This window comes from Ammospiza nelsoni, chromosome 16 (assembly GCF_027579445.1).
Source record: "Ammospiza nelsoni isolate bAmmNel1 chromosome 16, bAmmNel1.pri, whole genome shotgun sequence".
Lineage (NCBI taxonomy): Eukaryota > Metazoa > Chordata > Aves > Passeriformes > Passerellidae > Ammospiza > Ammospiza nelsoni.
In genome coordinates this window covers 5,749,566-5,767,472 of record NC_080648.1, presented here as the reverse complement: position 1 = coordinate 5,767,472, position 17,907 = coordinate 5,749,566, and the positions used below count along the sequence as shown (strand labels likewise).

Below are 17,907 nucleotides of genomic sequence, written 5' to 3'. Positions count from 1 at the left end.
TTTAAAATTTGTAAGGTAACTTCTGTTGGTGCGGAGTCACAGCTACCCAACAGCAATAATTTATTCAGATACATTTATTTTTTTAAGTAATTTGATTTTCATTCATTCCATGATAAGCATGGACACCTAGTAAGTATCCCACTACCTAAAACCATAGATATCTGTAATTTACTGGTAAAAACATAACAAAAAACAACTTTTACTATCAACTCTACACATGTTTAAGGGAAAAGAAGTCCTCTGTGCTTTGGAATTTCTTAAGCTTGACAACACATCTGTTCCTAAATGTTCCTCTGACATTGTGGTTCATAGAAGGTCTGTGAAGAAAGGTCTTGATGTATTAAGCATGTCTCTGTGGAAGATTTAACACAGAGTTTTCTTGCATATTAATTTAGAAATAGGAAGATTGTGTGCTATCATTCTGTATCCTAGTTGTGATATCAAATTAAAATAATGTTATTGGACTTTTCAAATATAGAATTGCAATTTAATATCTGCTGTGTTAGAAGTGTTGACAAATTAATGCAAATGGGCTCGTTCTTCTAGTGGGTTCCTGAGAGGTGGAAACAACAATGGCTCTCTGAGACTCTTCAAAACTTGTGGAGGGGGAGATTCTTGTTCCAGGTCTGTCAGACTAAATCTGATCCAAATTTACTGCCCACACTGTCCAGACATTATCTGGAACAGACCAGGGTGTCAGTGAGCTTCTGCTCTCATCTGCTGATAGCTCCTTGCTGATCTGCCTGTGGCCTATGCATGTATCACACTTAATTGTCAAAAGCGTCATTTCTCTGTGGGAGAAGCTTCTGTAGGAGCTCTTAGATTGCATTGATTTTGTGTCTTTGTCCTCTCTCCTCTTCTGACTCTTTCCTTGCCCCATATCTCAAAGAAGTCAAATTGTCCGAGTAGTTGCAGAATGCTCTTCTTTCCTCCTCTGCCATGATTTCACAAGCCAACTTCAGTGTCAAAAACTTTTCTTCCTGGTTGGTGGATTTGCTGAATTTCATCTATCATATTATGGTTTTACCTGTCCTGAGCCTTTTCTGTCCAAGGGATTCCAGCAATCCACACTTAGTGTAAAGCAGAGATTTTGTTTGTTTCACACCATTAGAAAAAGCTGCTAGCAATTTTTGCAGAGTCACAGAGGTTTTACCCAAATTGATATCTGGATTTTTAACTACTCTCTAGTCTCCTATGTCTTTAGTTGGATAAAATATTGTGGTCATCCTCTTTTCCCATTTTTAAATTCTTCTTTAGTGTTGCCACTGTCATGATTATCAATTCAGCATGGCACTTGAGAGGTGTATGGCACTTGTGGGCTGGTTCCTTTCGGCTGTGCTACAGAGTGAATGTTTTTTTCACTTTCTTTTCACAGTGTTAAACACCACGTAGTTCTGTGGCAGCCTCAGACATTCTGAAGGAAGAAACAGTATATAATGCAATTATGATAGCTGTTTTTTCTACCTTAAGTAGGAAGTGGAATCTGTTTCCTCCTTTCTCAGTTAATACCATATTTCTGTGGCTTTGACTTTGCATTGCTGGGCTCAGAAAAATAAAGCCATGGCCTTGAGATGAGCCAGGCCTGTGGAGCTGTGCTGGTGTGAGGAGCTGGGGTGAGGCTGTGCTGTCAGAAATGAGTTCAGTGCAGTGATGGACAGGGCTGTGCTGATCCCTCTCCCCTCCACACTGGGAGCAAGCAGCATTGCTGAAAGGCATTTCAGTTCCCTGCCTGCTGTTTGTTCTGGTAATGTGGGAGCACTCCAGTGGTTGGTGCCTGCCAGGATGATCACACAGCCTCTCTAGGCTGGCAATTGGATTGCCTTCCCATGCTGGAGAGGGGAGAGCAGGGCAGATCTGGAGTGGCAGCCCAGAGCACACTGCACTGCATTCTGCTGTGGGACATAGCCTGGGGAGCTGGGCAGGGGTGGCAGCAGCAGCACAGCCCAGGAGGTGGGAAGTGATGGTGTTTCCTGTTTCACTATTTTGTAAGCAATTGATGGGCCTTATTTAATTTTTTTAAAAAATGGAAAAGATCCATAGCCTATCAATGCAGGACAGCTCCCAGCCAGGGAATAATGTGCTCTGACTCCATGATTCAGCAGGCTGAACAGTTGCTTTATTAATATTACTATTAATATATTATTATTAATATATATACACTATACTATAACTACACTATATTACATTAAGTTCTATTACATACTAATACTAAACTGTACTACTAAGGTACTAGAGAAAAACCTGTGACCCCTTACCAGGCAGTCACAACACATCTTTGACCTAATTGGTCAATCAGTCCAAACAACCATCAGCAGTGTCTAATTAACAAATCACTCTTCATTAAACAATCTCCATAACACATTCCACATGTGCCAAACAGGAGCAGCAAGTAGAGATAAGATTTGTTTTCTCTCTCTGAGCTTTCTCACTGCCTTCCCCAGGAAAAATCCTGGGAGAGAGAATTATGTGTCCCTCTGTTCCAAGAGTATGTGAGTACCACAATAGCCCTGTTCTTCTCTTCCAGCTCCCTTAATAGAGAATTGCATAGAGGTTCAATGTCTTGGTAAGGATTGAGTCTCTGCAAGATGTTAGTAATGCTATTTAGAGAAGACAACACTTGATTTTTCTACCCAAAGTTTTCAGTGGGCTGTTTCCTTTCTGCTGTGCTGCAGAGTGAGTTTGTATCTTGCAGGAGATTTTTCCATGGTAAATGCAGTGGTAGGGAAGTATTTGCTGCAGTGCTCCTGAGAGAATTGCTGGCTATCACAAGCTCCATGGGTGCCTCATCTGAGTGATAAATTGTGTGAGGCCTTTCATACAGCACTTCACCATTAATTACAAATTAATTTACTTTACAATAAAACACTTTTCTATATTTTATTCATTAACCCATGGTTTCACCTGAGTAACAGAATCTTGTTGTAGCTGAAGATAACATCTCTGATACCTTGAAAAGTCAGGAAACTTAAATACGACTTCTTATCTGAACAGTTTGTGATTTTCCTTCTTTAGTCCAATAACAACCAATAAAGAATTCAAATGAAATCTCACTGCCTGTGAAAGAAATGCCAGTCATGTAGTATTGCAGCTTGCAGTACCCTGGAGGCAGACAAATCCTTGTTTCTGTCTTGTACTTCCTTGTATCTTGCCTGCTTTTAAAAAGAGAAATAACCCATTGAAAAGCCTGATCCAGGGCAATGTGTACATTGCATTGTATTTGCTTTTCTTTACTCTAGAATTATGCAACATTCCTCTTACTTTTTCCATATATTCCACACAAATTATTTTTACCTGTTGTACATGTTGAGAAACAGATGGTCCAGGTAGTAAATAACTGGCTTCCCAGGAGCTATGAAATTGAATTCTCCCAGGTAGCTCCTCCAGGAACCCTCTATTTGCTGGTATATGTCAGTGAGCCTTCATGTTAATGATGCTTATATATCAGTATTTATTTCCATCAGTTGATTATCAGTTGGTTCAACCCTAAAAGTAAAACTGTTTTTAATTAATATTTTCATGCTTTTTGAGGGCTAAAGGGGTTATATTCTAAGTAATTTGGGGAAAAAATTGGTTAAACCCTGAAAACCCATTGAAGAACATTGTTGCAAGATGGAACTTGCTGGGTTTTTTTTCTTTTAGACAACAAAAATATTATATTTTTGTTGATCCTGCTGTTGAACTGAAAAAAAAAAAATCTAGATTGGTGTGCACTGTGCATTATGGTGAGTTGTCCTAAGGCAGTAGTATAAGATGGAATAAGAAAAAAAATTCAGAAGTTGAAAAATTTAGTGCTGCTGGGAAGAGACAATACTGCCTGAGAAACAGAGGAATTACGTGCTGCTGAAAGCCTGGTTCAATATATTTCGTTTCAGTCGTAGTTCAGCTGCCAAACTTCTCAGTGGTGCAACTTGACCTTACAGATTCTTCAAACAGCAGAAAGATTCCAAATCATTACTCTGCTGCTAGACCATTCCTTCTCTCAAAGAGCTGCAGCACCTAGAAGCTGATTTATTAAAAAGCTGTTTCCTAGTAGATCTTCTTTCTGGCATAATTACTTTAGAAATTTATTTTGAGAGACTCTTTCTGGTGTAAATTTTTTAGGAGATTGGGTTTAACAAAAAAAAGAGTGTTTTGGACGCTGTGTAATACCTTCTGTGACACTTCTGAAATAATCAAGGTCGTGCATTGCATTAAACCACCCGTGGCTGGTGTTTCTTTTGCCCCTTGGAAACCAAGAGAGTTCCAGCTCAGTGGGTGATGCAAGATCCTCAGTGCTGCTGTAACAGCTTCAGGGATGACTTTCTATTGCACCAGACCAGGACTCACAATTAATTGGAAATTATGGCACAGTTACTCTTAAGTCACCATGACAGTTTTTGGGGTCCTCCATAGGCCACTCAGAGAAGCAGCAGCTTTCAGGCCATAATTCTATCAGGAAAATGTCACCAGGTTCCACTGCTGGCCTGAACATTTCTGTTCGGAAATTTCTGTCTGTTGTTCAGAAAAATCTGTGTCTTAATTTTCCCTTTGGTGTGATTCCCAGTGCTTCAAATTGTTTGAGCTCAGGCAAGAATTTGTCTGGGTCTTTAGACAGGGTCCAGCTCTTTCCCATTCTGCAGAGCCAAGCCTAGAGAACAACATTTACCTTTCTGCACTAAAATGTTCCATAGTAATGAAGACAGTAATAATGAGCTTCATTGCTTAGAAACAGAACTGCCTGCTTTTCTTTTTAGTTCTTCTTACTTCAGTGCCTTCTTCAAACAATAGTGTGAATAGTGCTCACGTACCTGAGCTGAAGATAAATACATCCTTAAACTCTCTGAAATATGTTTCATATTTATATCAGTATTTGGAAACTAAATTAAAAGATAGATTGAAAAAGATATGGATGATTCTTTTTCAATTAGAAAGAAGAAAACTACAACTTCTCTTTCAAAATTTGAAATAGTGTGCCTACCTTTCCATATATGTATAACATATACTCTATGTCCTGTGGTACTTTACATATACATATGTAAAGTACCACAGGACATAGAGTCTGCATAAACATTATTATTGAAGAGATGTCATTTGCCCCTGACCAGACATTATTTCATGCAGCCCATGTACCTCAGGCAGTGTGATAATGAATATTTAAGTGATGTATTTCAACAAATGTAATTAGTACATGGTGTCTCAGGGAATACTGTTCTTTAGAGCAGTGAGTTTGGACCTTTTTGCAGGTGACCCTCACTTGAGAGAAGTGGTTGTGGGACTGTAATCCCTTAGGTTTGACTCCTGCTGAAGAGTCCAGCTTTGCTTTTGCTTGTATGACTGTGCACTGGATATTGTGGGCAAGAAGTGGAGTATTTTTACTTTGTTTGGTTTTTTTTGTTGGTTTGGGGTTTTTGTGTTTGTTTCTGTTTTTTTTTGTTTTTTTTTTTGTCAGAGCAACATTTAATTTTGTGCTGTAATATTGTGCTGGGGCCATGGCTGCAATGCACTGGCAGACACTGATAAGTGACTTACTGTTTCATATCACACATTTACTGAATTTTCAGTTTGAAATGTACAGTCTGGGATGACAGCCAGTCATTCAACCTATTCTTGCCTCAAAGAGTGTAAAAAAAAAAACAGGCACACAAAAGAAGGAACACCTGGCAAATGTCTCGGGTTTCAAACAACAAGAGAGAGAGGTAATGGTATCCATGGTTAGGAGTGAGATAACTTTCTTCTGTACACCATGTGTTGAGAACATTTTCAAAACATTGAGATGCCATTTAGCTATGGCCTAGCACAAAACAATGCAGAGAATGCAGCAAACAAACAGGAGAACTGGAGCAGAGACAGCACAAAGCCCAGCCTGCGATGCTGGGCAGGAGCCCTGGTGCCACCCTGCCAAGGTCCCCAAGGATGGGGCTGGGCACAGCAGCTCCTGTGGCACTGCCACACTGCTGCTCTCCCTGACTCAGAGCGATGGGAGCTGCCTTGGGAGATGGATTTGGCTTGGCCCTGTGGTTCTGTGAAATAGCCCTTACTCACTGGGGTGCCATGATGTGGTTTCCTTGGGAAAACAGAGCGGCAGAGGGATTTGAATAAAGAGCCAGCAGTGCTGCAGACAAGGTTTCTAATGCTGCCTGACAAGGGTTGTCTGTGGGCTCTTTAATGATTTTCTTTAAATTCATCAGTTACAGTTCTGGGTTGTGGTTTTTTGGTTTTGGTTTTTTTTTTTTTTTTTTTCAGTATTTGCATTGTTTAAAGCACAAGGAAATATCTGTGTCATTGTTCATATCAGAAAAATAATACATGTTTGGGCTTTCCCTTTTATTTCTTTTGTGAAAAGGAAGGATGAGGAGGTGTAATGGCTCTTTAGCATTTAATAATGTCACAGAGGATAGTTCAGCACAACTAAGATATAATCTCCATTACTTTTTGAGGTAGTGTTGACAAAGAACTGGGATGCAGGGAAGCAATTGCTTTGCTGAGATTAAGGATGCTGCCTTTCCTGCTTTGTATTTCATTTGTGAGGTGGGAATCAACTTGTTCTCCTCAGATCATTGTGTCACTTGGATTTAGTGCATGAGTTGAGTGTACCAAAGCCTGGGAAGAACTATGAAAAATTATTTGACCATATTAAAGCAGATCTGAATTTTCTTTTGTATTCTAGTCAGCATTTGGATTGTAAAAAGCCCAGCAGTGATGTTGGGAATGTGTGCTCAGGAGCTCTCAGCCATCACTGCCGTACCTGTAACTTTGGGACATCCAGGGGCTCTCTGTGACCCCTGGGGCTGCCAGGCCGTGCCACAATAGCACTGCTATTAAATGTTTCACCAGATAAAAGAATGAACCGAGCAAATTTTTGGGGTTTTTTTTTTTGGTTTTTTTTTTTTTTAGTATTCTTGTTCTGATTAAACCCTACTAAGTCAATTGGGTAGCTTATGATTGCTTCAAAGCTACCCAGATCAGACTTTGTATTCTCAGATTACTTAATTACAACAAAATTTACCCTCACTCAACTTCTAATTTGCAATGAGTGTTGCTGATATTCTTGACTGCAGTAAGATCTCTTGAAGAATGACATGTTGATTATGTGGACACCAGGCCGTGATTTTTTGGAAATGCTCAGCACAATCAATGTGTACTAAAATTGATTGGAATTAGATATGTTGTCTGTGAATTTAAATGAGAAATTTGAAAATATTTAAAAGCCTAAGTGTGGAGAGTACCAGTATTTCAGATTTCCAGGTCTTTGATTTTCACTATGGTTTTGAAAGACTTTTCCTTAAATTCTAAATGTTTGAGCTTGTGTAGTGTATCCTGGTGCAATGACTAATTCCGCTAATAAATGAGAAAAGGCATAATTTCCTCAGTATTGTCCCCCAGACCAATACTGGCTACTGCTATACCAAAAATAAAATCCATTTCCTGATGTAAAAAGCCAGATGTACTCCATCAAAACAATCATTGTGTTTAAACTTCCAAATCAAATGCAATTTCCAGGGGCCAGAGTGTGTCATGCCATGGGATCCATGGGGCCAATCCCTCTGGATCCTTTATTATGGGACAAGTGATTTCCTCCCCTGGACTTCAGAGCTCAGCAGATTTGCAGGTACTGCTGGTGAAGTTTTAATTTAGGCAAAGATGCTCTCAGAGAGGCGCTCAGATGTTCAGATGTGAATCCAGTTTTATATCCCTGGCAAGTTGAACAGTGTTGTCTCCTGCTTTTGATTCATTTGAACAGGTTTATGAAGAGGCAGCACATTAAGCTTTTATCTCTCTCATATATTCACAAGTGTGTGCATGTCCCTAGTTAGTATTTTTTATATATATAAGCTTTTATACATTTTAATAGAAGCTATATAACATTTATATGATGTTAATATTGGTGTTTGTTTATTTTTCTATATTAAATGCTACATTTGTCTTGCACCAGGTTTCGGAGTTTTTGCAGCTGCAATGTGTGTTCAGTTACCTCTGCAAAGCTCATTTTGCAAAGTATCCTACATTTACTGTGTGGGAGCTGAATCTTGAGGCAGATTAAATAATCTGTGCTAATTTGATTTCAGCTCTTTTTTAGTCTTACAGAAATGCTGTTCATTCTCACTGATGTGCACTTGGCTCACTTTTAAAAGCAGCCTCCATGGTATTGTGGTGACAAGATTCAGAGTCTTTATTTGACTGGTGCTACTGTGGCTCTCAGAGCAAAACTGTTTTGTTTATGTGGGAATGACTTTTTTTGTACTTATCCTTGAGAAGGAAAATCTGCATCTAAAGTAAGTTGAGAAAACATGATGCACATGAATCTTTTGAAGCAACTATTAACACAAGGGCACATATTTGTATTTTATCACTCATAAATATTCGCTTATTGAAATCCAAGCATGCTTTGTTTAAAGTCAGAACACAGACTAGGAGAGTAATTCCACTTAAGCTTCTGTGCATGTGGATATTGTCCAAACATATTTTCTTCCTGCTGTGTCTTGCTCTGCATGCTGTTGTGGAATGGCACAGGACCCAGTACAGATTACTGATTTGATGTTCTTGGAGGTCCAAATGGGGGTTTTAAACATCAAACTTTATTGGCTAAACAGTCCCTTTTATGCTTAGATAAGACATAGCCAAGGATAGTGAGGAGAGCTGCACATATGATGGGCTTAAAATTTAGGATGTGTTCATAAAAGGTGACTTTGTATTTCAAGCAGCTGACATTCCCACAGGGCGCACGTTCTGGCAACAGACATTCCAAAAAGATAAAGAAACTGCTGTGTAGATTTAAGGCAACATGGGGAGGATGCAGAATTTATTATAATTCATTTTTTAAAGTTTCTTATCAGAGGAGAAGTTATACTTGCCTTGTGCAAGCCCCAGGACACCTGGCTCTGTTCCTCAGCAGCCTGTGCTTCCCTCAGAAATGCTGCACATGAGCAGCCTCTCTCCAAACCTGCTGCTGTCTCTGCTCCCTGGCTGTGCTGCTGTTAGGAGAGGCTCTTTGCCTGCCTCTCCCTGCCCTGGCAGAGCAGTGCCAGCACAGAGCTGCCCCTGGGCTGCCGTAGAACCCTGGCTCAGGCTGGGAAATGTTCTGAGATCCTCGAGTCTGACCCTTAGCCCAGCCCTGGCAGGTCACCCCAACCACGTCCCCAAGTGCTGCTGCAGCTCAGGGCTCCATGCCAGTGAAATATCCTCCTGCTGCTCTGTGGTTTGAGGTTGGGGTGTCATTTTGTGTCTATTTTATTTGGGTGTTTTTTTTTTTTTAATAAATATTGGCCTTCATTAACTTACAGTAATTACTCAGCTCAGCAGCTTTTCTAGACTTCTTTGTTTCATGTGACAAAGATCAGTCTTGCTGCAAATGATGTTTTGTGATGTTTTCTTTTTATTATTTGATTCATTAAGTACAATGAAGTACTTTGCTTCAGTTTCTAAAAACAAACATGCATCATTAGAATTATCATTTCTCTAGTATTACTGATTAATGTTCACTAGAAAACAACTTGATACAATGTCTAAAGCATACAGTTCATTATAGTGTTTGTTTTCTTTATTCTCTTTTACTGTTTTGCTGTTTTTATTAGACATAAATTATTGTAATGTGTGGAATTGTACATGACCTTATTTACCAGTCTACATTTATGTTTAGAAAAGTGACAATGTTAGAATGACACCTGCTTATCAGATTTTCTTTTCATGTGCTGTTATTTTAATACATTTGCCTTAATGATTAGAAAAAAATATTTTTCATTATCAGTGCAAGCATATCAGTACTCAAAGAATGAGAAAAGTTTATATCCTTCTTTATCCCTAAAAATATCATCTGTCATTTTTGAATGAAAGAGTCTGAAAGAATTGCATAATTTCCAGATCTTGCTGTGTGTTTGTGGCATTACTGAATAGAAAAATACAGGCCAAATCCTGATCACATGGAATAACATGAAAGATACCATCACTGCCTTGCTGCTCTCCTTTCATATTTGGAGTTTAATCTTCTTGTGCTGGCACAAATCCTGTTCATTTGAAGCTGATTGGTAAAATACAGTGAATGAAAGAAGATTGATTTCTCTGATTAAGTTTTATAGGGGCCTACAGACCATATTCCCAGAGGCTATTTTTAATCCATTAAAGCTCATCTGCTCAAAGTCCCTGATAGAAACAGAGGGGGTAAATTTCCTCCCTGGTAGATGTAGGGAGTGGTCCAGCTAGGCTGCTGTCCTGGCTGCTCCACTGAGGACACTTTCTCCAGGGAGAATCCATGAAGAAGTATTTTAAAATTTAAATAGAGTCCTTGTCAACATGCCAGCTGTGCAGGCTGGAAGCACTGTTTTGTGTTTATCTCCAATAATGACTGCTCTGGTTTGCCCACCCTTTGATGCCCACAGGTCCAAGAGGCCCAGTCTCTTTTCCCAGGCAGTGACCCCTTGAAAATGCCGAGGAGAGCGGTGCCACCACACACATTTGTGATTTGTTTCTCTTTTTCTGTTTTAGGCCCTTCAAACCATCACAGCCAATCAACGCTGAGGCCGCCTCTCCCTCCTCCTCACAACCATTCCCTGTCCCATCACCATTCCTCTGCCAACTCCCTCAACAGGAACTCGCTCACCAACCGCCGCAACCAGATCCACGCGCCCGCGCCGGCGCCCAACGACCTGGCCACCACCCCCGAGTCCGTGCAGCTCCAGGACAGCTGGGTGCTCAACAGCAACGTGCCCCTCGAGACCAGGTGGGTGCTCGGGGCATGCACTTTCTCTGAACATGCTCCCTTCACCCAGGGTTTTTCTCCTGGGAGGCTGAAAGGCAGAGAGAGAGGCCTTAGAGAAAAGGAAAACAATTCTTAGCTCATTTGCTTCTCCTGTGTTGTGCTCATGTGGAATGTGTTTGGGGATTGTTCACCCACAGGTGATTGTTTCATTGGACCCTGGTGTGAGTTGTTCTGACTCATTGGCCCATCAGGGCCAAGCTGTGTCAGGACTCTGGAAAGAGTCACGAGTTTTCCTTATTATCTTTTTAGCACTCAGTATCTTTTCTGTATTCTTTAGCATAGTATTGTAGTATATTATAGTATTCTACACAGTATAGTATAGTATTCAGTATTCTTTAGTACAGTATTCTTCTATATAATATATTATAATAATGTAATAAATTAGCCTTCTGACACCGTGGAGCATCATTCTTCCCTGCCACAGGGCTCACCATGCATTGACATTAGGTGGTGGGGATGGACACCCTGGAGGATGCCACTGGTGGTCCTCCAAAGCACACAGAGAGCAGACTCGGTTTGCTGGGAGTTGTTTTTGGTGTCCTCTGTGTCAGAGGTGGTTTTTCTGACACAGCATGGGGAGTGAGTGGCATTAGAACAGCCAGCAGCCCCAATCTGCTTTGCACTGGAAGGTGCACAGTGAATATCACTGCTCACATCCCATTTTAAAGCCTTTTATTGACTTGGAGCTTCCTTGCATACACAACTCATGCTATTAATACAGCATATTTATATCACAGGCTCAGGGACAACTTAGAATTCATATTGGCTGTGCTGCTGAAAAATTATACATTTTGCGTTTCCTGAAGCAACAAACAGAGACTCACTTGACATTATGCATTTTGGGAGACTTTGAGAAACAATCCGAGATTCATGACTGACAGTACTATAATTTTAATTTATACCTCATCCAGCATGCAAGTTCATTTTAATCTCTTCTGTACATGTTAACAGCTTGATGCCTGTGGGGCAAACAGCAGCATATAAATGAAGAGGTGCAGCACTTAGGCCTGACAGAGAAATAAATAAATAAATGCCTGACATGCTGCTGGTCTAAATATTCTGGTTTGTTGTCATTTGGGGTATGGAATGTCAAACATATTTAACTTGCACTTTAAATAGCAGAGTTGGCAGAGCTGATCTCTCAGAATTTAAAATTAGCCATTGTGGTGCTGAATAAAGCGCTTGGAAGAGCAGGGTGGTGTTGCTTGCCCAGAGAGTGGCAAACACAGGAGCCAGGTGGAGGAGCTGGGCTGCTGGGAGCACTGGCTCCTGCCAGGGTCTCAGCTGCTTGGTTGCACAACAGCTTCTGGGATGTTGTGTTTGGTTTGCAGCCTCCCAGGGCTTTCATGGGGCTCTGCTGGGTCACACCCCAAGGAAGGAGAGCCCAGCATCTGGGGGAGTTACACCCCCAGCCCAGCCCCTCCAACGCTTGGTTAAAGACTGCTCCTCTGGTTTGGAGCTCTGGGAGGAGCTGGGGCTGGAGCTGACAACACCGAGGCTGGTGTTACTCCGGGGTTAATCAGTGGTGGGTTACAGCTCCATGGGGAGGAAATGAGCCTGGAAGGGGCAGGGAGTCTGTGCTGGGCTGGGGCGTGCACAGGGCACACCTCACTTTGTCCTGCTCCCCTAAAATGGAAACACGGGTGCCATGAAGAAGTGGAAAGCAAATTCATGTTATCCAAAGCTGAGATGGCCAAAAAAGGAAGGGAAAGGTATTCTTGCTTACTGAAGGTTTGGAGCTAACTTTGGCCAAATTAAAAAAAAAAAGAAATTAAAAAAAATCCCAAAAACCCCTTAACTCTAAACTGCTGCTTCTGTGAGAACCTCTGCTACTTTATAGAACCAATTTGGACATCCTGAATTTGTTATTTATTGGTAAGAATTACAAGGTAGAAGTGTTGGTCCTTTTCAGCTAGATAAGTTCTTGCAGTGTGGTTCATTGCCCAGTGTTAGTACCTGCTTTTAATTCTGGTATAGAGTGGCCATGTGCTGTGCCTGGTCTGCCTCTTCCTGCATGAAATTGTTCTTGGGTACAACAATGCATTAAATATATCATTTCCGAAGGCTCAAGACTGTCCCAATTTACCAATCACTTTACCTGGAGGGAGTTCCTTGGTATACTCACAAAATGATTCTTTGCCATCATCCTGAGCCACAGCAGTGGGAATTTGTTTGGCTGGAATTTTTTACTGTCTGATTTTGTACCTATTCCCAGCCAGAGGTGACTGTGAATGCCTTTACTGACTTTGGTTCTTCTCTTTTTTTCTTATCCTGCAGCCTCTGGGAGTGTGTGTGTACATGACAAAGGTTACTTTGTGAATACTGTTATTTTTGGAGCTTGCAGGATGCCCGACAGTTAATTGGAGTTTTTTGGAAGACAGGTTTGTCACAGGCAAGCATTAAGCTATTAGAAAATGTCCTGGCAGAATTGCTGTCTTCCAAAACTATTCCAGAGCTCCTTCAGGATCGATTTTAGTTCTTCTCTGAAATTACACACCTGACAGGGCTTGATGACAAGTTTCATCACAAGAATATTAACTCAAAAATGACTGAAACTGATGCTTGTGAAATCATTGAGACTTTCAGAATTAGCCTGTAATTCTTCCCCCTTAAAACTGGTGTTTCATCTACATTGACACCAATAGCCACAAAAAAAAAAAAAAGAGGTATATTTTTGGTAACTTTTTACTGCAGCATTTACTTTAAAGCTTTAGCTTGTTGCAGAACATTGACCCCTCTCATGCTGCCCCTTCACAGTGCATGACTCTAGTTTTTTTATCTTGTTATCTGTTTATTAATCTCAGTATAGGAGCGCTCAGGAGGCAAAGCCAGCACTGAGAGCACCTGCTTTATCAAGAGAGGGTTTCATAGCTCTCAGTTTTCATCTTTCAGTTGCCTTCAGTAGATTCTGCTCTCTACTGACAATGATGTGCAAGTGGTCACGTTGGTGATTATGAAACAAAAGGTGGCACCTGAGCTGTCTGAAGGGAATGCTTTGTGTCAGCAGTACAAAACTCAGATCACAATTTAGATTCCAGATGTCTCTTTATCTAACAGTACCAAGTGCTGAAACCATTGAATAATACAACACACGTCTGCATGTTGTTTTTTTTCTTTTTTTTTTTTTTCTGGTAAGAATATTTTAACCTTCCCTTTCTTCCTTTGCTGTCTTAGGCAGTTTGGGCTAAATTCAGACTGTTTGGAGACATCACATTTTCCAAATATATCCTTTATCTCTTGTTTCAATATTGATTGGAGGATGCTAATCACATTTGGTTTATTTTCTCTGTGATGTAAAGGAAGCTTTTACTGCTTGCACACGTTTTCATGTGGCCTTTTCAGGCAACTGTGCTCGGATCTTTGTGGATCCTTTGTGGTGCTGTATTTGTTACATAATTCCATTTATCTGTATTGCTGTAGCTCATTGCTTCTAGTGGAGTTCTGAGTTTGCAACATGCCTGTGCAGAGTTCCTAATTGCACTTATTTAGAGTTGTAGAATGATTTGGGTAAGAAAGAGCTTAAGGATCACCATGGGCAAGGACCCTTCCACTAGTTCAGGCTCCTCAAAGCCCTGGCTGACCTGGCCTGGAACATTTCCAGTGATGTGTGCTTGATTTTGGGGTGGTTGTTCCTGGTTCAGGTGAACAAACAGGGGCTGTGCCTTCCCTTCCCTGCTTTGTGGCTGCATCAGGCTCCCAGGCTGGCTGCATAATCACTCTGTTTTCTTTGAAATAAGGGCCTGTAATGGAAGGGTTGAAATATCTCTAAGTAAGGACACAGTAATGCATGGCTGTAGCATTTTTATGGTGCTATTTTTATGGTTCATTTCTGCAGTATTTAGCTGCTTTACCTTTAGGCTCAGAGCTGCTGTTTAATGCTCTTTAACTTTTATTGTCCTCTTGCAGTGTGTTTCAAAGCATCTCCTCCTCCTCGTAACAAAGTGCTGGTTTCTACCTTCTCCAGTTGAGAGGTGTTCCTTTATTGCTGCTTTAATCATTGCTTTCCAGGGGGATGTGTGGTGAAAATGCTGCCTTTGAACATCCCAGGGTGGGTCTCCTTCCCTCCTGACAGCCAGAGGGGCAGAGCTCTGCTGTAAAGCTGGGAATGCTTTGAGGGCACAGGGAGGCAGGGATGGCTTTTCAGGGGAGGCTCCTGTGGCTCCTCACACAGCAGGAATCCCCTGGGATGAGAGCCCCACATGGGCACTGGGGTGACTGGTGAGGGAGGGGAGCAGAGGAGCTTCCATGCATGGATGTTTCACTGAGATGGCCTGGTTTATTAATGCCTCTTTCAGTACTTTATATTGATGTGAAAATAATTGTTACCATTATAACTAATAATACTTAATTCAGGAGAAAAAAATGGTAGAATTAAATAGAAATTACTCTTATTCTTCAGTTCTCATTATTAGCCTCGTAATTTGAAATATTTTCGGTCCAAATCTTTCAGTTACAAAGATAATTTTATATCTATAATTTCTTTGTGTTGCTCACAAGGATGTGATGCTAGGCTTTAAGGAATACTGTAACATCCTAGTGTTTCTTCTGTGATTCAGGAGAAAGGATGATGGCCACTCTTCTGGTGATTATGAAATAGGTTTCTTTAGATCTTGTGGACTGTAGTATAAGACCAATGGTCCAAATCTGAGGTCATTTGTGCCAAGTTCAGTTTAAAGATTGAGAAATCCAAAAATTGAGCCTGGAAAGAATTGCTATGAACCTTAAAAGAGCTCTTCAAAATATTTGCCTTCTCCTGGGGTTCAAGCTGCATTTGTTACTTTGGCAGCCTGGTTCCAGCACAGTCACTCAGGTGAGCCTGAGGACAGCAGTGAGATCAGAAGGGATGGAACAGCAACGTGAGCTGATCCCAGTGTGCACCATGCAGAGCTTGAACTCAAAATTGTGGGGTAGCACAGCTGGGAAACATCTGCACCCAGCTCATTTCTGCACTGCTCCAGCTCATTGCAGTGCAGAAATGCACACAGTGCACTGAGCCTGGGCACAGCCTGTAGCAGTCAGGGCAAAAAAGCCAAGAATAGGGCACTGAAGAGAGGGATTTAACAGTGGGAGAAAGCAATATTAATTTTTTAAGAAAGAAATTAAATATCTGACATGTCTCTTTAATACCACGTTCACATTTTGTACCACGTTGGGGTGTCAAGATCAACTGCAGAACTTCTAAACTGAATATATAAACTTGAAGTTTCTGAATGTGTTGAAGTTCCAAGCTACAACTGCTCTCTGCAATTGTCTGCCTATTTTCAGTGATGTCTCAATATTTTGATATCTTTGTACATGATGCAAAATGTTCTGGAACAGAACAGTGAAACAAAATTTCCTTTCCTTTTGTTAATGTGATTTCCTAGGATATGTTGAGCATGACAAACAACTACTTGGAGCAGTGAAACGAGTCCTCACTCTAATTTTGCTTTGTCTTTTGTGACTTTCTCTTACCATTTACTTGCAGCTACAGGTTCACATGCTAGAGCAGGTTCTATCTCTGAGACTGAAGGCTGGGGCAAGAACTAACTCCTTCATTCTCTTGTTCCTGCATGTGAAGGCTGCAGAAAGGTTGTGGGGACTTTGCAAATAATTGGAATCTGCATAGATGGATTCTGGGCCTGTCTAAAAATCAAAAGCACTTTAAAGAGTCAAGGAAAGCACAGTCAGAAGCATCTCCAAGGACTTTAAACACATTTGGGCCATGTACTTGGAGGACACCAAAAGCACTGTAAAAAGGTCATTTTTAGCAGGCTGCTGGAGTATCATTTTCATAACAAATGAAATATAGGCATGAATAGGAGGGAGAAAAGGGGGAAGGGAACACTACAAAAGCAGGATACATAATGATGATTCAGAAAATCGATCTGGATGTACTCCCACTCACGTACACATAAGCTCAGAGAAGTTTTTACTGATTGCAGATAATTGCATGTTTTCATGATCTTGTCATTTGCATTTTTAACTTCTGGGTTGTGCAGAGTGAACAGGCAGCATGAGTGACTGCACAGGAATAGACAGGCATGTTTAGGGTCTTTATGAAGAAAAGTCTAGAATTATGTGACTTTAGTTCCTCTTTATTTAAGCTTATGTGTTGACTGATAAATTTATCTGAGCTTTATTATTCTGTTCTATTACTTATAGAATTGAAGTAGCACTGTTAATACTTTCTTTCTTGTTAAGTGAGTAGTTGAATGAAGAGATAGTGGAGAGCTTCCATGTATGCCTTTTAAAATAGAAGTGTTTTGAAATGATGTTCATTAATTGATGTAGAAAGTTAAAACTGCATGGACCCATTGAAATGCAAAACACTGTTATCATAATCCCCACCACTGGAATAACAAATGGAGGCATTGCACTTCATCACTTGGCACTATGCAACAACTACTCAGAACCTATGGCAAAAAAAGACACAAGGTTTTCTGCTTAAGAAGAGAAAGTTCCTGTAGATGAGTTGATTCAGAACTCCTAAATGTTCCTGGATCTGCTGACTGATCCTGCTACACTTTCATGTACATACACATGCAAAGACCCTGATTTTTTGTGTTTATGCGTGTAGCGGTGCCTGTTACTCTTTGCTAGGCATTAACCAGCAGTTTGATTGCTCTGTTCCTGGAGAATAAACAGTAGTGCAAGAAGGAGATTCATCAATTTGAAGGGCAAAGCTGGCTATTGACTGGCTAACTCCCACAAAAGCTGAGTGGGATTCAGGCAGACAGGCTGAATGGGTGGGCTCACACCTCTTGCAGAGTACCTGGAATCTTTTGGACCACAGAGCCACCAGTCAGGAGGGTGATGGGTGGCCCTGGAGCTGCTGAGCTGCCATGTGCACGTTCCCCTTCTAGATTTTATGCCTTTCCAAGTTGGTGTTCTCCATCTCAAACTCCTGAGCTGCTCGTGATCCCTAGTTCAGCAGTCTCTGTATTTTGTACAGATATATGTCTCTATATTTTCCACCTCACCTCTCTCACAGCTCAGCAGTGTCACAGCTCAGCAGCCTCTGAGCACCTGGGGCAGGGCAGGGCTGTGGGGACAATCCAGAGCTGGGAGCACGTGGTGAGAGACCCCAGAGAATGCTCCAGGGCTCAGCTCACAGTGGGATTAGGGAGAGAGAAGTTGATAAAAGTGGATCCAAGAGGATCTCTGCTTGCAGATGAAGAGCAGGTGTCCTGTGG

At 41.1% G+C, this 17,907-nt stretch overlaps 1 protein-coding gene across 1 annotated transcript in view; it reads left to right on the top strand.

Annotated features, from left to right (window-relative positions):
• Positions 1-17,907, top strand: part of TENM2 (teneurin transmembrane protein 2) — a 505,046-nt gene that overhangs the window by 316,693 nt on the left and 170,446 nt on the right. The window contains exon 5 of the mRNA XM_059483440.1: positions 10,459-10,693. Within this exon, the coding sequence (XP_059339423.1) occupies positions 10,459-10,693 (235 nt within the window). The remainder of the gene's footprint in view (positions 1-10,458; positions 10,694-17,907) is intronic.